Here is a 22,794-nt window from a genome sequence, read left to right on the forward strand (position 1 = left end):
TAAGGAACTGCAAATTAAAACAATTAGATACCACTACAGGCTTATTAAGGTGGCTAAATTCCAAAACACTGACAATAAATGATGGTGGGGTTGAGGAGCAACAGGAACTCGCGTTCCTTGCTGGTGGGAATGAAAACTGGTATGGCCAACCAATATGTTCTTTAGTAGGGTAAGTGGATGAACCCTGGTACATTCACACAATGGAATGTCATTCAGCACTAAAAAGAAATGAGCTTCCAAATAATGAAAAGACAAGAGAGGAACTTTGAATGCATACTCCTAAACGGAAAAAAGCCAATCTGCAAAGACTACAAACTGTATGATTCCAACCAAATAACATTCTGGAAAAGGAAAGCGTAAAAAGATCAGTGGTTGCCAGGAGATATGGAGGAGGGAGGGATGAGTAGGCAGAGCACAGAGGGTTTTGTTTTATTTTTTAAATTTATTTTTTACAGAGACAGAGAGTGAGTCAGAGAGAGGGATAGACAGGGACAGACAGACAGAAACGGAGAGAGATGAGAGGCATCCTTAGTTGTTCATTGATTGCTTTCTCATACGTGCCTTGACCGCGGGCCTTCAGCAGACCGAGTAACTCCTTGCTGGAGCCAGCGACCTTGGGTTAAAGCTGGTGGGCTTTTGCTCAAACCAGATGAGCCCGCGCTCAAGCTGGCGACCTCGGGGTCTCGAATCTGGGTCCTCTGCATCCCAGTCCTACGCTCTATCCACTGCTCCACCGCCTGGTCAGGCGCACAGAGGGTTTTTAGGGCAGAGAAACTACTGTGTATAACAGGGGTCCCCAAACTACGGGCCCGCAGGCTGCATGTGGCCCCCTGAGGCCATTTATCCGCCCCCACCGCACTTCCAGAAGGAGCACCTCTTTCATTGGTGGTCAGTGAGAGGAGCATAGTTCCCATTGAAATACTGGTCAGTTTGTTGATTTAAATTTACTTGTTCTTTATTTTAAATATTGTATTTGTTCCCGTTTTGTTTTTTTACTTTAAAATAAGATATGTGCAGTGTGCATAGGGATTTGTTCATAGTTTTTTTTATAGTCCGGCCCTCCAACAGTCTGAGGGACAGTGAACTGGCCCCCTGTGTAAAAAGATTGGGGACCCCTGGTGTATAACATAATGGTGGATACATGTCCTAACTCATAAAGTGCACAATACCAAGAGTAAACCCTAAGATCAACCGGTCTTTGGATGGTGATGTGTCAGTCAGTGCAGGTTCATCAGTTGTAACAAATGTACCACTCTGGTGGGGGATGCTGATAACGGGGGAGGCTGGTATATGTGGGGGCAGGGAATATATGGGAGATTTCTGTACCTTCTCTCCAATTTTGGTGTGAACTTAAAACAGCTCTCAAAATGATTCTTTCACATAAAAAATATAAATAAATAAAAGTAAATAAACTGAACAAAGAAAAAAAAAGGACCTTCCCTGGAGACCTTCAAAATTCACTTCAAGTCACTTTTGCTGCCCCAGGCCCAGCCTTCTGTTGGAAGGTTAAGGAAACCGGCAGAGTGTGGCCTGGCACTTTCCTTGCAGGATGGGAGAGAAGGTGCTTCAGGCCAGGCCTGAGTCTCCAGCGGGTGGCCCCACGTGTGAACCATCAGGGAAGTTCTCCAGAATACCAATGCTGGGCCCCAACGCTCACCAACGGAGACTTTCCGGTAGCTGAGTACCCCGAGTTGAGGAGCACTCGCGTTCATTCATTCTACCGTGCAGGCCGGGCTGAGAATTACCGTAGAGCGGGGCTGGGGGTCAGGGTAGCTGCACCCCTGTGGTCCCGCTCTTGGGTGCTCACTGCAGCTGCGTGCTTCCCAAGGGCCTGCAGCCTGGGTGCCACGCTGTCAGAGCTTTCCAGTCAAGAATAGATGTCCCCAGGGCAGATGCGCTAATCATTTGTCCCGGGAGGAGGGAGACTAAAGCCTGGGGTCTGCAGCACCCCACCCTCACCCCTACCTCCCGCCCCGCCTCGGTCTTACAATTCAGACGCCAAGTGCCCGAAACGCATTTGTGCTCTAGTTAAGGGCTTTATCACTTTCCCACTGTACTGTCACCAAGTGGGCGATTACACCACTTGGGACCTCCCTTTGATGACGCGTGGACGAACAGGTGGGGGACTAAGTATTCTTCCGAGCGAACTTTCTTCTACACTTGCGAACGGGCACCTATAAAACTAAAAACAAGCAAGTACACAAATATAAAAAACGCGCATGCGAGAATGAGCACACAGAAAAGTGGAACTAGTACAGGAGCGTAGCCAGTGCCGGGTTGGTGGCTTACCTCTCACCGGTCACCAAAGCGCTCCAAGTCCTTTGCGCACCCGCCCGCAGCTCCTCACCTAGCTCGGCGCCAACGCTATCCCCGGCCGCATGGGAACTGACTTGGTAGCCCGAATACCTCGTGGTCCCACCCGGGTAAAGACCGACCACCGCACGCAACGTCTCCCACACCCCGCCCCTCGCGGCGCACGCGCCAGCCTCGCGCCCCCCAGCGATCGCCAGGTACCTGCCGGGTGGCGGGAGCCGGGAGCCGGAAACGCGTGCTCGCGGCCGTCCTCCTGCGCCGCCGGCCTGCACCGCCCCCGCCAGGCGGGTGTCGGCTCTCCCACCGTTTCCGCAGCCGGCCTGCACCGCCCCCGCCAGGCGGGTGTCGGCTCTCCCACCGTTTCCGCAGCCGGCCTGCACCGCCCCCGCCAGGCGGGTGTCGGCTCTCCCACCGTTTCCGCAGCCGGCCTGGGGCGGGGAACGCGCGGCGCACCACGCGGGGCCGCCTCTGGAGCGGTAAGTATCAGCGAGGCCGCGGCCCGAAGCCCGGGGTGTTAGGGCGTCCAGCTCGGTGGTGTCCTGGGCTCTAGGCAGCTCCCAGGACTCCCGGGGTGTTAGGGCGTCCAGCTCGGTGGTGTCCTGGGCTCTAGGCAGCTCCCAGGCCTCCCGGGGTGTTAGGGCGTCCTGCTCCGCTGGAGGCCCTCGAAGGGCCCGGGAACCCCTCCCGCGTCTCCCATCTCCATCCGGAGCTCTGGGGCCCGCGGGAAGGAAGTGCGCACCTGTCGGCGCTGGAGAGGGGCCGGCGGCGGCAGTGGGGCTCTTAGCCGCGGGCGCCCGAGTCGGTTCATTGCCCGGGGCCGCAGTCTCCCCGCCAGCGACTCGGGAGCCACGAGTGACTTTCACTTCCAGTCTCTAGGAGATGGAACTGCGTCCACTGTACATGTATCTAGCTGGCGTCAAGAAACGGGTCAGTGGTTTTCACTACTGATCGCAACGGGGTGGAGGCCAGACCGAAACAAAAGAACAGAAAAGACCCCGCCAACTGCCGCGGGGTCCAGCTGCAGTCTGCGCGGGCCTGGGCAGTTTACAACGCGCCACTTTCTCCCGGGTCCTGGGCTGGCACCGCTGCCTCGCGCATCCTCAGGGCTGCTCGGAGGCCTAACAGTGAAATGTATAGAACATCTTACAGGAGTTGTACCGTTCTGGATGTTTTTGCCCAAAGAAGTCGTTTGATGTGAATTCAGAGCGGAATCTCACTTCCCACAAAACTGGAAGAACCATGTGAAAGAAATTAGCCAAAAGCTTCCCTTGCCTCTGTTCATTCTTTTGAATCCATAAAACAACCTTAAAAATCATTTGGGTCCCCCAAAGAGAGAATGCATTTTCTGGCCAGAGTACGCAGGATTCTTTTGCCCAACAGGTTTAAGGGAGCAGAGAGCTGGCCCAGTCGAAATGGCCCTGGTGCCCTACGATGAGACCGCGGGAATAGGGTTGCAGAAATTCCACAAGCCCTTTGCCACCTTCTCCTTTGCAAACCACACGATCCACATTCGGCAGGACTGGAAGCAACTGGGAGTCGCAGCGGTGGTTTGGGACGCGGTAAGCAAATCCTGAGGGGACCTCGGAAAACACCTGCAATTGATTTTAGCTTTATTGAGATTTAATTTATGTACTGTACACTTCACCTAAAGTGTAAAACTGATTTTTTAAAAAGTAAATTCAGAGTGGTGCAACCATCACCATGCTCAGTTTTAAAATATTTTCATCATCATTTCTTGGCCTTTTGGCTAAGATGAAGTGTAGTATCTGTTATCAGCTTAAAATATTTTCATCACATCACCCCTTCCAAAAAAAACTTCTACCTCTTAAAATCAGTGTCCTGCCCATCTTCCCTGGAATAGGGTGCATTTTAAGGGTGAGTAAATTAAAGTTGAGAGTGGTCCTGGCCGGTTTGCACAGTGGTAGAGTGTCGGCCTGGCGTGCGGAAGTCCCGGGTTTGATCCCCGGCCAGGGCACACAGGAGAGGCGCCCATCTGCTTCTCCACCCCTCCCCTTCTCCTTCCTCTCTCTCTCTCTCTTCCCCTCCCGCAGCCCAGGCTCCATTGGAGCAAAAGATGGCCCGGGTGCTGGGGATGGCTCTGTGGCCTCTGCCCCAGGCACTAGAGTGGCTCTGGTAGCAACAGAGCGACACCCCGGATGGGCAGAGCATCAGCCCCTGGTGGGCGTGCCAGGTGGATCCCGGTCGGGCGCATGTGGGAGTCTGTCTGCCTCCCCGTTTCCAGCTTCAGAAAAAAAAAAAAAAAAAAATTAAAGTTGAGAGAAATTAAAATATTACACAAAGAATATTGTAAAATGACAAAGCCCAAAGTGAAGATCACGTGTTTTCTTTAAGTTGTAATGGTCGCAAAACTATAATTGTGTTTTTACTTCTTCCTCTCCCAGCACTACCGTTAGCTGCTTGTGACAGTGACTGGCTTGGGGTTGATTCAGTGGGATCTCATTTGATGTTGGATAAATGCTTGGTGTAGATACAATTTTAGTCTTTGCATTGTATTAGAGAAACATTTAGGAATAAAAATCAATATATTCTAACCCAGTAATCCTTCAAGGAATCTAGTCTAAGGTAATTACATGAAAAGTATTCCTAGACCAAGTAATAAAGATATCCAATAGTGAAGAATGGGCGAGTCTCCTAAATGCTCAGCAAGAAGAGGAGGTGCCAATTATACAAATGGTATGTGGCCATGGAAACAAACTATATTTTAAAATATGTTAATAGTATACAATGCTTCTATAGAACAGTATGCAAATGCTAACTCACACACCAAGAATCTAAAACTTTGTCTAAAACTTACCTTTTTAAAACATTTTTTATTTACTGATTTTGAGAGAGAGAAACATCAATTTGTTGTTTCACTTATTTATGCATTTGCTGGTTTATTCTTGTATGTGCCTTGACCCAGGCTCGACCCACAATATTGGTGTATAAGGATGATGCTCTAACCAAGTGAGCTGCCCGGCCAGGGCTAAAACTTACCTTTTGATGCCCAAAAATATATGGAGAGGGCGCCTGTGGGATGATGTCTGTCAGGGATGCCAGAGGGAGGGACGCAGCTACTAGAGTCTTGGGTGCTGCTCTGCTTTTCCTTCAGGGGGGCGCTGTGGCCTTGCTGACTTGAGCTTAGTTTAGAAAGTGGATGTCCCTTAAGCAAACTCTGGGAGTGGATGTCCCAAAGCAAGCTGTTCAGTCAGCTCTGCCAAAGGAGTTTCGTAAGCCTGGAGTGTAAAGCGGTAACACAGTAAGAAATCAATCTTCCCAGATTCAGCAGGACCCTATCCAGTATGGGCAGTGTCGCTCACCACTATCCCCATTAGGGCCCTTGGTGGGGCCTGCGCAGCTGTTCTGTGGGATGCCCTGTCTGTGTGACAGCGGAGTTCCTGTCCCTGTAGTTCAACTGGGAGTTGAACCTTGCAGTGGGAGAGGGACGTGTGCTGTCTTTTTGCCAGCGCAGAGCCTACTAGAAACCCTTCAGCTCCTAGAGAGAGCACTTGCTGACCTTCATCATAATCACCCTGTGTTTTGACTCAGGCCGTCGTTCTTTCCACGTATCTGGAGATGGGTGCTGTGGAGCTCAAGGGCCGCTCTGCCGTGGAGCTGGGTGCTGGCACGGGGCTGGTGGGCATCGTGGCGGCCCTGCTGGGTGAGTGGGACACGTGAGTGCACACCTTTGTGAGTGGAGCTCATCGGGAGTTATGGGCCAAGTGCTGGTGCTCTGAACTCCAGCAGGGCGAATTTCTTCTCTTTCTCTTATCTTGTTATTTCTACTTCTCATGGGAGGTTGTTCCGCACCCCTTCAAATTTATGATGCTGATATTAGGATCTGATGGTACTTTAAGTTCAAAGAGAATTATCTTATTCACGTACTTAGTTGTTTTTTTTTACAGTTTAGATCCTTTCCCATATACTATTGGGTTTAACCCTGTGAGGTAGGTAGAGCGATAGTCATTGGCCTTCATTGCTAGGAGGGGTCGGCCCTGCTATAGTTTGTACTGACATATTACAAAAATTTGTTTTAACACAGTATTCAGTTCTGATTGATGAATATCATGGTTTGTTATTTTGTTGTTGTTTGGTATACAGACATTAATCTAGGCCTAGAGTATTTTTAAGCCTCATTTTTATTGGATTATTCATGATTGACCCCTTTCTACAGGGGTCCCCAAACTTTTTACACAGGGGGCCAGTTCACTGTCCCTCAGACCGTTGGCGGGCTGGACTATAAAAAAAACTATGAACAAATCCCTATGCACACTGCACATATCTTATTTTAAAGTAAAAACACAAAATGGGAACAAATATAATATTTAAAATAAAGAACAAGTAAATTTAAATCAACAAACTGACCAGTATTTCAATGGGAACTATGCTCCTCTCACTGACCACCAACGAAAGAGGTGCCCCTTCTGGAAGTGCGGCGGGGGCCGGATAAATGGCCTCAGGGGGCTGCATGCAGCCCACGGGCCGTAGTTTGGGGACCCCTGCTTTTCTATAATTTCTAGCCCATAACAGTTTGAGTTAGGCAAGGCAAGGATACAACAGACCAGCTTCTTAGAGTCCATGTGTAATATTCACACTTCAATACTGTCGCTTGGAGCTCTTGCTAAAATGCAGTTTCTGGTTCCGAAGTTCTGGGGTGGGGCCCGAGAACCTGCCTTTCTAACAAGGCCCCAGGTGAAGATGCTGCCAACACCTAACTTATTTCTGTTCTTCTCCTAACTTCATTCATTTCCAGTATTCCTTTCTCTGTGTAAATTTTGCCTTCCAAATTTTAATGGGGAGCATGGGCGTAGTAGTAGTTAAAAGTCCATGTAAACTGTGTATGGATTTTCTGTCTGTACACAGAGCACTTTGCCACTGGTGAGGCCCTTGCTCCTGTACTGCCTTTTGCTCTTCTGTTACAAGGTTAGCCTTGTAACACCCCCATGTATTGTTAGGTATTTTTCATTTGCCTTTTTCTTTTTTTAATTTTAATTTTTATTTTTTACAGGGACAGAGAGAGTCAGATAGAGGGATAGATAGGGACAGACAGACAGGAACACAGAGAGATGAGAAGCGTCATCAGTTTTTTGTTGTGATACCGTAGTTGTTCATTGATTGCTTTCTCATATGTGCCATGACCGCGGGCCTTCAGCAGACTGAGTAATCCCCTGCTCGAGCCAGTGACCTTGGGTCCATGCTAGTGAGCTTTTTGCTCAAGCCAGATGAGCCCGCACTCAAGCTGGCAACCCCGGGGTCTCGAACCTGGGTCCTTCCGCATCCCAGGCCGACGCTCTATCCACTGCGCCACCGCCTGGTCAGGCGATTTGCCTTTTTCAAATGAAACCAGAGTTCTAGGGGATTAAGCCGCTTTCTGAAGTCCCGGTCATTGGAGCCCTGATACTCAAACCAGGCTTGTCACACACAGCAGCCCACGTTGTCTTCTTTCCACGATCCTGGCTTCCCTCTGCTGTTAGGACAGGAGTTAACTGGGGTTTCTTCGCCTTCCTCCTGAGAACAGGGCTTCGTGCAAAGTTTCACTGGCTGGTATAGTGACATATTAGTGTGGTGAAGCGCATACATTTAGAATTATACTTGGTTTTGATACGTCTTTTAAATTCTACTAGCTGTGTAACCTTGGGTATGTTGCTTAACTTCTAAACTGCAATTTCCCTATGAAATGAGGAAACAATCACATTCATTCCACATTGAGGATCAAACAGATGTGTGTAGAAATCTATTAGGTCATTGATTAGCACAGAGTAAATTCTCAGCAAGTATTGATTGCTGCTCTGAGTATCTCTGTTTCTGATCTAGAAGTCTGGATCTGGAATTGGGAAGATCAATATAAGGCTCTTCAAAAGCTATCACGGATCGAGGGACTGCAGGTGTCCCCAAACTACGGCCCGCGGGCCACATGTGGCCCCCTGAGGCCATTTATCCGGCCCCCAACACATTTCCGGAAGGGGCACCTCTTTCATTGGTGGTCAGTGAGAGGAGCACTGTATGTGGCGGCCCTCCAACGGTCTGAGGGACAGTGAACTGGCCCCCTGTGTAAAAAGTTTGGGGACCCCTGGTAGGGAGTTGTTGCCATAAAAGTCTCACTTGGGTGGTTCTGGGAGCAGCTAGAAAGGCAGACAGCTTTGTCATGATTGGGAGATCATGTGTGCTCCCCAGCCCAGCTGTGTGTCACCTCGTTGAGTTCTTCCCTGCTTCATTTCTCTTGCCCACTGTGCTCAGTATACTGCCCCACCTCTGTCCCAGCTTGGTCCACTTGCTTATTGGCACTTGTTCCATGGATCTGTCTCTTCTGGGTCCTGAGGCATGAGACTGTGTGCACTCCCCTGTTCCTATTTCTTACTCACACATTGTATCCTGATTATGTTTCTGTCTCTTTCACTCATGAGACTGAGTTCCTGGGGCAAGGTTTATCTCACTTCTGTGTCTGTATCTCTAGCACAGAATATGTGCTTAAATATTTGACTAAATTGGCCCTGGCTGGTTGGCTCAGTGGTAGAGTGTCAGCCTGGCGTGTGGATGTCCTGGGTTCCATTCCCAGTTGGGGCACAAAGGAGAAGCAGCCATCTGCTTCTCCACCCTTCCCCCTTCTCTCTCTCTCTCTCTCTCTCTTCTCTTCCCATAGCCATGGCTAGATTGGTTTGAGCACATCTCCCAGGTTCTGAGGATGGCTCTGTGAAGCCTCTGCCTCAGGTACTAAAAATAGCTTGGTTGCAGAGCAATGGCCCCAGAAGGGCAGAGCTTTGCCAGTAGAGGGATTGCTAGGTGGATGCTGGTCTGGGTGGATGCAGGAGTCTGCCTCCCTGTATCCTCTCCTCTCATTTAAAAAAAAATAGTAAAATTAAAAATGTTTGAATAAATTCATTGCTTATGAAACTAAAAACTAGAAGTGAGAACAAATGTTTACACATTCTTTATCCATTACTAAGTGAATGACAGCAGGCTGTTCTGTCTTACGGGGCCAGTTTCCATCATCTTTTATGAACTAAATAATGCCTCACTTCCCTCCTTCTCCAGCGTAAATTACAGGCCGTCATCTTTTCTCCACCTTTACCACCATTGTCACATGCCGTCAGCACCCCACCCTGTTTGCTTCATCTTCCTAAACACAAGGTGAGGTGCAGCTGAGCGTGGCTAGGGGAGACACCTGCTGCTGGCTCTTGGTTTAAAGTCATGATCAGGGGCCTCCAGGGGATTTATGCTCCTGAGCAGTCATACTGCTTCCTCTCTTACCCTACTAACCTACAGTCCTCCTTCCTCCATTCTCTTAGCTGACGATGTTTGTCCTTATTTCACTGAGAAGACTGAAGCAGTCAGGAGGAACTTCTGTGGCCTCTCACTACGCCTCTACCCCACCTGCAGCTGGCCCCAGGGCCCCTGCTTTTGCTAGAGGGCCCTCCTCACTTTCTACCTGGTCATTCCCATCACCATTCAAGCTTGCTGTCATTTCTCCCATCTAAAAACAAACACAAAACCAAAAACCTAAAAACTCCTTAAGTGGCTGATTCTAGATCTGTGGCAGGACATGAGTAAGATAACCCTGCAATATCTTTTTATGCCAGGTAGTAAGAAAGCTATCAAGAATGACACTGGGTTGTGTCAAAAGTCCACTGGCAAAAGACAGGACAGTTTGAACTTCAGTAGAGATAGTGGCAATGGATTTAAATACATCAAATAGGTTTAATTCATCAGTGCATGATACAACAGAAAAATAAACCTAAATAGTTGTCTTCGGAGGATACTTAGAAACCAACTCATTATTTTGCTATCTAGTTTATACAAGGGAAAGGAGGGGCAGAATTTATCCTGCCTTTCCTATTAAAACAGTTCCTATACAAAATGAGTCACCATAATAATTGAAAAGACACTTCCCTTTCTCAAAGTTTCTTTTCTTTTATTTTTTTGTATTTTTCTGAAGTTGGAAACAGGGAGGCAGTCAGACAGACTCCCGCATGCGCCTGACTGGGATCCACCTGGCATGCCCACCAGGGGGCGATGCTCTGCCCATCTGGGACATTGCTCTGTTGCAACCAGAGCCATTCTAGCACTTGAGGCTGAGGCCACAGAGCCATTCTCAGCGCCCGGGCCAACTTTGCTCCAATGGAGCCTTGGCTGCGGGAGGGGAAGAGAGAGACAGAGAGGAAGGAGAGGGGGAGGGGTGGAGAAGCAGATGGGCGCTTCTCCTATGTGCCCTGGCCAGGAATCGAACCCGGGACTTCTGTACGCCAGGCCAACACTCTATCACTGAGCCAACCGGCCAGGGCTCCTCAAAGTTTCTTAACAAATATTTAATTTAATGAATTAAGGATCTGGGCATTGAGTATCCGTGGCTGCTCACATCACAAAAACAGAGCCAGGTATAATGTACCTCCTGAGAAAAAATACACCACCACTTCTGAAATAGTCTTGTTAACAAATTAAACCCAAATGTATAGGAGATGCAGAGGACAGAGGAATGTGACAAACTGTACATCAGCAAAATCCAGACTGTGGGAAACTACGAGACTAATGATGTGTTTCTTCTCTACATCACACAGGAAAAAAGACAGAAAGGATACTGATGAGTAAAAGAAACCTAAGACATCCTCCGTACTCCTCCCCTACCAAACTCTCAAAGCAAAACCACAGGGGTGGACATCTGGGTGATCAGACTCAGTAGTGGGGGGGGGTTCCCCTGAGAGTCAGGAGGGTGCTTACTCGTGGGGACTGTGTCAGGAGGATGACTGGTGGAGGGTGTCTGGGGGTGGTCACAGCGAGGGGCGCGCCACCAGCCTCTGCCAGGAATGCTGTGCTGGCCTCCTCTCTTGTCTCCTTGCTCTGGCCTCGCCCCTCTGCTAGCAATTCTGTTCAGACCTAAGTCAGATCGTTAGTACTTCTCAGCACTCTCCAATGGTTTCCCGCCTCAGAAGAATAAAGCCTTTTACTTTTTCTATTTTATTTTGTACTGTTTTCAGGTGTACACCTTAGTGGTTAGACAACGATATACTTTATGTAGCGTTCCCCTTGGTCCTTCCAGCCCCCCCCCCCACACCGCACATAATTATCCCAGTATTGTTGACTGTATTCCCTATGCCAGGGGTCCCCAAACTTTTTACACAGGGGGCCAGTTCACTGTCCCTCAGACCATTGGAGGGCTGGACTATAAAAAAAACAACTATGAACAAATCCCTATGCACACTGCACATATCTTATTTTAAAGTAAAAAAACAAAACGGGAACAAATACAATATTTAAAATAAAGAACAAGTAAATTTAAATCAACAAACTGACCAGTATTTCAATGGGAACTATGCTCCTCTCACTGACCACCAATGAAAGAGGTGCCCCTTCCAGAAGTGCAGCGGGGGCCGGATAAATGGCCTCAGGGGACCGCATGTGTCCCGTGGGCCGTAGTTTGGGGACCCCTGCCCTATGCTGTTCTATCCCTGTGGCTCTTTTGTAACTACCAATCTGTGCTTCTTAATCCCGTCACCTCTTTCATCCAAAACCTTTCCAAAAGGAGACCATGAGGCCCCAGGTGATCTGCCTCCCTTCCAGTTCCTTTTCTGTTTTAGAGAGGAGAGATTAGAGAGAGAGAGAACGTGTGTGTGTGTGTGTGTGTGTGTGTGTGTGTGTGTGGTAGAGAGAAGCAGGAAGAGTCAACTCATGCTAGTTGCTTCTTGTAGGTGCCTTGACGGGGCAAGCCCAGGGTTTCGAACTGGCGACCTCAGCCTTCCAGGTTGACAGTTTATCCACTGCGCCGCCACAGGTCAGACCCTTCCGAGTAGTTTTGTGATCCATTGTCCTAAGTGCTTTGTTCCTTGTTCGCTCATCCCAGCCGCCCTACCTCCTCCTCTCCTTCCCTCTGGCCCTTGGCGCTTGCTCTCCCACCTGCCAGGAACAGCCTGCCTTGTACCTAGGCTAAAGCTTCACACCCGCCTCCCTTTCTGACATTTCATGTCTCTCTCTCCTGATTTATTTTTTTCCTTAGTGCACATCTCTGACTTAGTGGGTGTTCTTTTTAAAAACCTCTTACTGCCTATCTCCTCATTTGATTGCAAGCTCTGTGAGGGCGGGTGTTTTTTGTCCCCTGGTGATGGTGGCCACTCAGATGTTTGGAGGACTGATAGGTATTACAAGGGAATGGTCAGCTGTCATCAAGATCCACTGAAGCCTGACCAGTGGTGGCGCAGTGGATAAAGCGTCAACTTGGAATGCTGAGGTCGCCAGTTTGATTCCCTGGGCTTGCCAGGTCAAGGCACACACAGGGAGCAACTACTATGAGTAGATGCTTCCTGCTTCTCTCTTCTTTCTCATTCTCCCTCTCCTTTCTCTCTTCCCCTTCTCTCCAAAAATCAATAAGTAAAATCTAAAAAAAAAGAATAAGGTCCTGTTGAGACTCCTGGAACACCTTGCAGGTCAGAAGTAGCCTCAGAAATCCCCGAGACAGGCCTTAGAGGAGGTGTGCGTCTAAGCTCCCTGAACACCGAGATGGCAGGCAAACGACCAGCTCGCCCGTGCTGCCAGCACTGTGCTCTGTGGACTGTTAATGAAACCCAGACATAGGTTTCGGAGCCAGCCGGGGAAGGCTGTCTGGGACTTGTCAGGGGCGATGAAAGGCTCACTGAGTCTTGCTGCCTGCCTGCTCACTGTCTAGCAGTGAATGGACAAAGTGGTAGGTCCATGCTTGTAAAATCCAACAACTTGAACATTTTCACACTCACACTCAGGACTGTGAACGTCAAACTGAATTACATACCATCCTAACCCAGTGTTACAGGTCAGGATAAGAGGCAGTAAGAATAAGCTGCTTCTGAAACGGTGCTTCCTACAGGGGCCCCGGGACCCTGAGGACGACTATGGTGCTTCCTACAGAGGCCCCGGGACCCTGAGGACGACCATGGTGCTTCCTACAGAGGCTCCGGGACCCTGAGGACGACCATGGTGCTTCCTACAGGGGCCCCGGGACCCTGAGGACGACTATGGTGCTTCCTACAGGGGCCCCGGGACCCTGAGGACGACTATGGCGCTTCCTACAGGGGCCCCGGGACCCTGAGGACGACTATGGCGCTTCCTACAGGGGCCCCGGGACCCTGAGGACGACTGTGGTGCTTCCTACAGAAGCCCCGGGACCCTGAGGACGACTGTGGTGCTTCCTACAGGGGCCCCGGGACCCTGAGGATGACTATGGCGCTTCCTACAGAGGCCCCGGGACCCTGAGGATGACTATGGCGCTTCCTACAGGGGCCCCGGGACCCTGAGGATGACTATGGCGCTTCCTACAGGGGCCCCGGGACCCTGAGGATGACTGTGGCGCTTCCTACAGGGGCCCCGGGACCCTGAGGACGACCGTGGCGCTTCCTACAGGGGCCCCGGGACCCTGAGGACGACCGTGGCGCTTCCTACAGAGGCCCCGGGACCCTGAGGACGACCGTGGCGCTTCCTACAGAGGCCCCGGGACCCTGAGGACGACCGTGGTGCTTCCTACAGAGGCCCCGGGACCCTGAGGACGACTAGGCGCTTCCTACAGAGGCCCCGGGACCCTGAGGACGACTATGGTGCTTCCTACAGAGGCCCCGGGACCCTGAGGACGACTAGGCGCTTCCTACAGAGGCCCCGGGACCCTGAGGACGACTAGGCGCTTCCTACAGAGGCCCCGGGACCCTGAGGACGACTATGGTGCTTCCTACAGAGGCCCCGGGACCCTGAGGACGACTAGGCGCTTCCTACAGAGGCCCCGGGACCCTGAGGACGACTAGGCGCTTCCTACAGAGGCCCCGGGACCCTGAGGACGACTATGGTGCTTCCTACAGAGGCCCCGGGACCCTGAGGACGACTGTGGTGCTTCCTACAGAGGCCCCGGGACCCTGAGGACGACTGTGGTGCTTCCTACAGGGGCCCCGGGACCCTGAGGACGACTAGGCGCTTCCTACAGAGGCCCCGGGACCCTGAGGACGACCATGGTGCTTCCTACAGAGGCCCCGGGACCCTGAGGACGACCATGGTGCTTCCTACAGAGGCCCCGGGACCCTGAGGACGACTATGGTGCTTCCTACAGAGGCCCCGGGACCCTGAGGACGACTGTGGCGCTTCCTACAGGGGCCCCGGGACCCTGAGGACGACCATGGTGCTTCCTACAGAGGCCCCAGGACCCTGAGGACAACTACCCAGGGGGCTTACAAACCACAGAAGTGTGCAGATGAGAAATAACTTTATGAAAGAATGAAACAGTTTTACATTTCAGAATTTACAGAGCCCAAATTAAACTGGATTATATAAATACATATATTGTTACTATAATGCAGATGAGGTGTTTCAGGGCTGACCTTCTGTGGTTATCTTTTGATTCATGGTAAAAACCCACAAGAAAGATTAATAAAATAGTGTCTCATTAATTTTATACACTGCATGTAGAAACCTAGCATGTAGAGGACATGGTCTCACATTTTAACCTACAGTACTTTCAAACAGTCTAGTAATTTTGGTTTTGTTTTCAACTACTTATAAGAGAAAGTTTACTTAGAGAGTTACCGAGGTAGTGGAAGTGAGCCAGCTGGGCCGCGTGGGCTCAGGACACAAGTTAGGGAAGGAAAAGAAGGGCCCTTGGAGCTCAGGAGAGAGACGGGCAAAGGTCACGCGCCTCGGGGGCAGGAGAGAGGCAGAAAGGCGCTGGCATGCTCCTGAGGAGGAGAGCAGGCTACAGTCTAGTAACTTCTAAGTTTACCATTTTCAATAATTTCATACGTATGTGTATGTGTTCGTGTGTATATAACATAAATACATAGAGTGGCTGCTTTACATAACAGCATAAGAAGTGGACTAGGATTACTTACCTAATTAATCTCTTCCTTGATTCTTTTTAAAGCTTTAATCCCAGAGAGTAACCCTTCCCATCTTCATAAGCATCTGCTCCCAGATTTTTCACTGTTAGATTCCATTTCACCTGTGCGCCCACTGACGTGAGGACTGCGGCCTAATGAGTGAAATACAGCTGTAGACACCTCTGGAGGCTAGGCTAGCTCTGCCTGCAGAATTGAGAAGCCTCAGCTTGTCACTTAAGGACCCAGCATTTTATAGTTCACTTTAAAAAAAAATTTCCATTGATTTGAGCGGAAGGGTGAAAGAGAAACGTCAACTTGTTCCAATTAGTTGTGCCGTTTAGTTGTGCACTCGTTGCTTTCTTCTCCTAGGTGCCCTGACTGGGAATTGAACCCATGACCTTGGCGTGCCAGGCCAACACTTTCTTCACCAAGCCACCTTGCGAGGGCCTATAAAGTTCATTTTTACTAGTAGGCAGTGCAGTAGGAGCTATTGGTCATTGTTCTAATCTACTGCAACCATCGTGATATGAAGGTCACGATCTGCATATCAGGTGGAATGTTTAGAGACACTCGCCCTACTGTTTAACTCGATCTTGCTACCTGTTAGTTGTACTGATGTGCACATTACTTTCTCTCTGTCCCATGTTCTAGGTGCTCAGGTGACTATCACGGATCGAAAAGTAGCATTAGACTTTCTTAAATCAAACGTTGAAGCTAACTTACCTCTGCATATCCAACCAAAGGCTGTTGTTAAGGAGCTGACTTGGGGACAGAGTTTGGGGAGTTTTTCACCTGGAGAATTTGACCTGATACTTGGAGCCGATATCATATATTTAGAAGAAACGTTCACAGACCTTCTTCAAACTCTGGAACATCTCTGTAGCAACCTCTCCGTGATTCTTTTAGCTTGCCGAATTCGCTACGAACGGGACAACAACTTCTTAGCGATGCTGGAGAGGCAGTTTGCCGTGAGTAAGGTCCACTATGACTCTGAAAAAGATGTCCATGTCTACAAAGCACAGAAGAGAAACCAGAGGGAGGGCTTATAGTTGGTTAAAATTTATAAGAACGTTGTCATTAAATGCATCAATTAAGGTTTTAGCCTGAGAATCTAACCATACTTAATTAAATGGCTTATTTTACAAAAAGTCTAACCAAAGGTTTTTTGTTTTGTTTTGTTTTTTTACAGGGACAGAGAGTCAGAGAGAGGGATAGACAGGAACGGAGAGAGATGAGAAGCATCAATCATCAGTTTTTCGTTGTGACACCTTAGTTGTTCACTGATTGCTCTCTCATATGTGCCTTGACCGCGGGCCTTCAGCAGAATGAGTAATCCCTTGCTTGAGACAGCAACCTTGGGTCCAAGCTGGTGACCTCGGGGTCTTGAACCTGGGTCCTCCGCATCCCAGTCCGACGCTCTATTCACTGTGCCACAGCCTGGTCAGGCTAACCAAAGGTTCTTAAGGGACAAAGTGAACGTGCAGCTTTAAAACAAAGCAGCAATTCTACTCACTCTGAAACTCAACACTCAGGGAAGTGTGAGATTTCAGTTGATGTTTCTGTAGCTATTTTCACTGATTAGAATAGATGATGAAGGGCTGATGTAACGGAGTCTTCAAAGCAGTGAGCTTGTTTTTTTAGAGAGGGGCTAAATCATGGAAATCATTTTAAACATTGAGACATGTGTTTAGCCCATTTAAACATTTTTCTGAATATAAAATAAGAGGTTTAATGTACATTCCCTGAGCTGTTAACGCTCTTAAAATCTTTTGTCTGCCAGTGCAGGTCTTTTTTTTTTTTTTTTTTTTTCCATTTTTCTGAAGCTGGAAACAGGGAGAGACAGTCAGACAGACTCCCGCATGCGCCCGACCGGGATCCACCTGGCACGCCCACCAGGGGCGACGCTCTGCCCACCAGGGGGCGATGCTCTGCCCATCCTGGGCGTCGCCATATTGCGACCAGAGCCACTCCAGCGCCTGAGGCAGAGGCCACAGAGCCATCCCCAGCGCCCGGGCCATCTTTGCTCCAATGGAGCCTTGGCTGCGGGAGGGGAAGAGAGAGACAGAGAGGAAAGCGCGGCGGAGGGGTGGAGAAGCAAATGGGCGCCTCCCCTGTGTGCCCTGGCCGGGAATCGAACCCGGGTCCTCCGCACGCTAGGCCGACGCTCTACCGCTGAGCCAACCGGCCAGGGCCCAGTGCAGGTCTTGAACGCTTTTGGTTGTTTGAGTTTGGGATGTGAGTCTTATATGGTCTCATCTCATACTTTGGGGCTTAATTTCAGATTTAGGTATATAAACAAAGGAATAAGTAACAATAAAGTTTTAGTTCCTTTTGAAAACAAATCAAATCTTGGACCTCCATGAGTAGTAGGTGATCTTCAAGTCAAAAGCTGTACTTTTTCCCTTCACCTTTCCCCTTTCTGGAATATTTTTGTATTTCTTTCTTTGGCTTTCCCTGCCACCTTTATTACATGCACAGGATGACAATGAAAAAAAGCTGTAAATCTCACCCCTCCGTGAGAGGTTAGCTCCCCAAGTATAAGTTTTTTCTATATTTTAATTGCTTATTCAGTGTTTGGATTCCCTGAAGACTGCATCTCCTTGAGGACCAGGAGTGTGACCGCCTTTCATTGTTGCCTCCTCAGTATCTAGTGTATCAAACCAAATATTTATTGAATGAAATAGATACATTCCGCCTGATCTGTGGTGGCACAGTGGATCAAGCATTGACCTGGAACACTGCGATTGCCAGTTCGAAACCCTGAGTTTGCCTGGTCAAGGTACATACAGGGAGCAACTACTGTGAGTTGATGCTTCCTGCTTATTCCCCTCCTTTCTCTTTCCCTCCTCTCTCTAAAAATCAATTTAAAAAAAGATACATTCGCCTGACCTATGGTGGTGCAGTGGATAGGGCGTCGACCTGGAAGCACTGAGGTCGCCGGTTCAAAACCCTGGCTTGCCTGGTCAAGGCACATATGGGAGTTGATGCTTCCTGCTCCTCCCCCTTCTCTCTCTCTCTTTTTCTCTCTCTCTCTCCCCCCTCCTCTCTAAAATAAAAAAAAAAACAAAAAAAAAATAAAAATAAATATTAAAAAAAAATACATTCTATTTAGACTAGAGGATATTGATCTTTGGGGTAAAGGACTGCTACATTGTTTCATGATGATCTTTGATAGACTTTATGAAGTCATAAACACTAACATTCCCCACCCCCCTTATTTTAAAATGTAAAAGCTTCAACAAATTTAGACCACAAGAATAATACAATCTTAGTGTGATATTTGATGTCAAAGATAGATTGCCTTTGTCAAACATCAGAAAACAAGACCGACTTCCTCTCAACCTTTTGAATGAATTACCTTGGACATGAAAATAGCTGCTACATTATTTTCTACATATTTTAAGTAGAGGATTGACTTTAATAAAGGTGAATTAAAAGTTCTGAGCATTCTGTGGTGATGTACTAGTTCAGCACAGTTCTGATAAACGCACAGGAAATAGAAACATCCGTAGCTTACCAAATCTGTAAAATGCCAGCATTGTACACGGACATGGAAGGTCTTTTAAAACCAGTAAAATGAAAGTGCTGCAATATCAACACTGATGAAAGATAGTCACATTTAGGCATGTTATTAGAAAGTATGAAATTAGATCCAGCTTCTTCACTTTAGACCCCCTAACTTTGGAGACTGATAGTATTGATAGAATGATTCGGGGTGGGGTGGGCCCAGGATGGGGAGCTCCAAGGTGCCTAGGTGCTCTACCTACTGGTGATGGGGTTGTTTTACATTTTCACCAGCCATTAACTAAGATTACTGTGGCCAGGAAAGGTTGAAAGTGTTTCTTTTTTTTTTTCTCTTCCTTATCCTAATAGAAGAAAACAAAGGCAAGACAAATTTATCAGGAAAAGTCTGTTGTCTAAGTGAAAATCAAGTGACTTCTTGGCTTTGGGTTTAAAATGTTGCAGGGCAGCTTCCCTGGGAAAAAGACTCAGAGATGGAGGTTCGGGGTCAGAGTTTAAAAAGAACTGCTTTCAAGGTCAATGTCTCAGAAGGAGTAAAAGTAGCAAGACTAGGAAAGAGGGAAAAATTGGGTTGGGATACACACAGGAAATCCTTGGTGAATTCAGGCCTGGATGGCCCTGCATTTTGGCCATATGAAGGCAAGAGGTGGGACTTGATATCCTTGTGTGGTTTCATCATGGGAGCGACGGGACATAGCCTGGGGTGGAGACCATACCTGGAAAGGGACTTGGCCATCAGCCACCATGCCCAGAAGGCTGTCTGGGGGAGACGGGGAGAGGATAAACCTGCAGAGTATGCCAGGTGTCCACTGCAAGTACCAATCAACAAAGTTGTGTCATTTTTCACTTATGTTAAAAGGATTGTCTCAGAAAAAATGTGCATTTTAAGTATGCTTGTTTTATACTCAAGTTAAGGATAGAAACCTAGTCCAAACTGACTGTACTAAGTCCTGATTCTCACACTGCTACTTCTTTAAAATGTTGTACAGTTATCCAGTCAGTGTCAGTAACTTTTTCCCCAATTAAAATCAAATACTGCCATGCAGGTGCTATGTTAGTGTACGTGTTTGAAAGCTACCACCATAAAACACACTGCTGTTTTCTAAGGAGAACACCTCTTAAGGGTGTCTTTAATTTAGTTCATGAAAGAACTATCTGAAGTTCTGGTATCATCTTCAAATAGTTTCCAGTGGAATATTTATTCTCTTGTACAAAAAGATCAGAATTCTAATAGATCAAAATACGTGATCTAAATTAACTGAATACTGGATTGAAAACTCAGCAGAATAAGAACATTGTCTGGACAGATTTTTCTTACCAGATACAATTCATACTCCTAGAAGACAAGGACTGTACCTCATATTTTGTATCTCAAGTGTTAACACAGTATCCTCTTCATAAAGGGAGTTCCATAAACATGTACTTATGAGTAGACTCCTTTACAGACGAATTACTTTATTAAATTGTTTATTTGCCTAATTCCTGTGCTTTATTTTTCCTTGCCCAAGGTAAGGCATAAAGTAAATTAACAGGGTTATCAAATCAGGCTTTTAGTTTATGGTGCTTGAAAGGTAGAAGTATTTCCTGTCAATTTTTAAATCAGGAAAACAGGTAACATTTTGAAGTACTTTTAAAAATCACTTTTTAATGTACCAGTATTGTGAGGTCCTAGATATAAAGCCTGACATAAAAGTTGGGAAAGACATGACTCATTTGAATGTCAGAGAAATAGTTCTAATTGTACAGCTCCTGAGAACCTCTGTCTAGACCAGGGGTCCCCAAACTTTTTACACAGGGGGCCAGTTCACTGTCCCTCAGACCGCTGGAGGGCCGGACTATAAAAAAAAACTATGAACAAATCCCTACGCACACTGCACATATCTTATTTTAAAGTAAAAAACAAAATGGGAACAAATACAATATTTAAAATAAAGAACAAGTAAATTTAAATCAACAAACTGACCAGTATTTCAATGGGAACTATGCTCCTCTCACTGACCACCAATGAAAGAGGTGCCCCTTCCAGAAGTGCTGCGAGGGCCGGATAAATGGCCTCAGGGGGCCGCATGTGGCCCGCGGGCCGTAGTTTGGGGACCCCTGGTCTAGACACAAGTAGCGTTTCCATGTCTTTAACAGGAACGAGGCGAGTTGCAGGGAGAACAGGGCCCTGCTCTGGAGACGAGGCGGGCTCACAGCGCTACCACAATGGCATGGAATCAGGCTGGTTCTCAGTACCTTTTGTTTAATGTCACTTTCAAAATTGAGGATTTGTTAACTCTGAAGTTTCTTTCTGCTCTTAAATGTTACACTTTTCTTTCCACAACCCAGGAAGGGTTAAAAGTTAACACTAGAAAAGGTAGCCTATTGAAAAATTAGGTTTCCTTGCTGAGAACAAGTTTCTGAGGGAGATTAAAGAGAAAACCACATAACGGAGGTGAGGAAAGGAAGGCCTGTCTACTTCATCATCTTGTGAAGGCTGGTTCTACTTCTGACTTTTCTTCCTAAAAAAAAAATAATACACTGTAAATTCTGACATACAAATACTAATCAACATGTTTTTATTAATATAGCAGATTCTTAATAATGCTCAGGAAACAACCACCAACTATGAAGCCACACTTCATTTCCACTTTCCAGCACCTATCATGCGTATATGAGCGATTGCATCTCTCCTAACTTGTGTATATCTAAGTCAATTTCAAGCAACCTAAATGTCCACAAAGTAGGTTTCTAGTAACATAAACCAGGGCATATTTATACAGTGGGATACTACATACCTGCTAATAGGCAGACGTACGTGCACAAACTGAGAGGGAACTACCGCCAAGATTCCATCGGTGAAAAAGCACCATTTATGTAAAAAAAGAGAAGAATGTACATTATATTTACACATATATGCATGTAAATTGACACAAGGATATACAAGGAACTTTTTACTGCTTGTCTATTTGTAGTTGTTTTTTCCAAATGTACACATCACTTTAAAAAACTGAGTTACAAAATAATGAGGATATTATCACAAAAGTGAAAAGAAAACTTAGAGAATGGGAGGAAATATTTGCAAACCATTTTATCTGGAGTCTAATATCCAGAATATATGAGGAACTCATGAAACTCAACAAAAAACACCCCACACCTCATTAAAAATTAGCAAAGGACTTGAACAGACATTTCTCCAGACAAGATACACAAATGACCAAGGAACACAAGATGCCAGTCATTAAGGAACTGCAAATCAAACAATACGTTATACCCGAGTACAGTTATAGTTTTTAAAAGCAGCAAAATAGCAAGTGTTGGCTAACACGTGGAAAAATTAGAAACCTTACTTCACTGGTGGAAATGTAAAATGGTGCAGCTGCCGAGTCCGGCAGCCCCTCCGTTAAACAGAATCACCCTAACACCCAACAATTCCACTCCTGGGTGTGTACATATAAAGAATTGAAAACAGGAACACAAACCAATATTCGTACATGAATGTTCCCAGTAGCATTATTTACAATAGGCAAAATGTGGAAATAATCTGAATGTCCATCAACAGGTGAATAAACTGGCGTGTATATAAAATGGAGTTTTATTCAGCCATAAGCAGGAATGCTATACAGATATGCAACTTACAACCATTCCACTTTACAACCACAATCGCTAGCCATGACTGCTCCGCGTCTGGCAGCGCAAGCATTGCCCAGCTGGGCTTACGACAGTGCGGACCAGCTCCCAGCAGCACTGCCATCTCCACGTGCACCATTTCAACTGTTATCCCAGACTCGGTACAGCAATTTGTGTTTTGTGTCTTGGATATTTTTCATCAAACCCCTCCCAAGATGTCTACCAAGAGGAAATGGTCTTTGACTTAAAGATTTTTATAACATCATTTCACAGTACTGTACATACAACCTACTCAACTTACGACCAAATCATGTTACGACCAGTCTGTCGGAACCAATCGTGGTCGTTAAGTCGAGCACTAGCTGTAACGTGGAGGAGCCTCCAAAGTATGCTAAGTGAAAGACTCCAGAAACAGGTTACACATTGTGATTCTCCTTACATGAATTATCCAGAATATGTCAAGTCTAGATAAACAGAAAGCAGACTGCTGGTTGCCAGACACTGGAGAAAGGGGTCAATGGAGCGGAACTCTTTA

The 22,794-nt window shown here is 47.3% G+C and overlaps 2 protein-coding genes and 1 pseudogene across 5 annotated transcripts in view; 2 read left to right on the top strand and 1 right to left on the bottom strand.

Annotated features, from left to right (window-relative positions):
• LOC136306440 (uncharacterized) overlaps positions 1–3,121 on the bottom strand; it is a 27,586-nt gene extending 24,465 nt beyond the window's left edge. The window contains exons 1-2 of the mRNA XM_066233021.1: positions 3,053–3,121; positions 2,515–2,781 (exon numbers count right to left, since the gene is read on the bottom strand). Of these exons, the coding sequence (XP_066089118.1) occupies positions 2,515–2,781; positions 3,053–3,121 (336 nt within the window). The remainder of the gene's footprint in view (positions 1–2,514; positions 2,782–3,052) is intronic.
• METTL21A (methyltransferase 21A, HSPA lysine) lies at positions 2,638–18,567 on the top strand. Of its 4 annotated transcripts, XM_066280969.1 has the most exons (5): positions 2,643–2,789; positions 3,694–3,872; positions 5,863–5,974; positions 15,780–16,913; positions 17,330–18,567. In XM_066280969.1, the coding sequence occupies exons 2-4, from the start codon at positions 3,726–3,728 to the stop codon at positions 16,175–16,177; spliced, it is 657 nt and encodes a 218-aa protein (XP_066137066.1). In that variant the 5' UTR covers positions 2,643–2,789; positions 3,694–3,725; the 3' UTR covers positions 16,178–16,913; positions 17,330–18,567. The 4 variants fall into 4 exon arrangements, with proteins under 4 accessions (XP_066137067.1, XP_066137068.1, XP_066137069.1 ...); XM_066280970.1 differs by lacking the exons at positions 15,780–16,913; positions 17,330–18,567 and adding an exon at positions 10,866–11,260 and having other exon boundaries at positions 2,638–2,789; XM_066280971.1 differs by lacking the exons at positions 15,780–16,913; positions 17,330–18,567 and adding an exon at positions 10,878–10,972 and having other exon boundaries at positions 2,640–2,789; positions 5,863–5,987.
• LOC136307006 (U2 spliceosomal RNA) lies at positions 4,041–4,118 on the top strand (annotated as a pseudogene).
• Positions 18,568–22,794: the final 4,227 nt, after the last annotated feature.

Source organism: Saccopteryx bilineata, chromosome 5 (assembly GCF_036850765.1).
Source record: "Saccopteryx bilineata isolate mSacBil1 chromosome 5, mSacBil1_pri_phased_curated, whole genome shotgun sequence".
NCBI classification, from domain to species: Eukaryota; Metazoa; Chordata; class Mammalia; order Chiroptera; family Emballonuridae; genus Saccopteryx; species Saccopteryx bilineata.

Bases quoted from the DNA above. Each gene is read 5' to 3' on its own strand.
- METTL21A (XM_066280969.1), top strand. From the start codon at position 3,726: ATGGCCCTGGTGCCCTACGATGAGACCGCGGGAATAGGGTTGCAGAAA. The intron at 3,873-5,862 runs GTAAGCAAATCC...GTTTTGACTCAG, and splicing joins CAGCGGTGGTTTGGGACGCG to GCCGTCGTTCTTTCCACGTA. The intron at 5,975-15,779 runs GTGAGTGGGACA...CCCATGTTCTAG, and splicing joins CATCGTGGCGGCCCTGCTGG to GTGCTCAGGTGACTATCACG.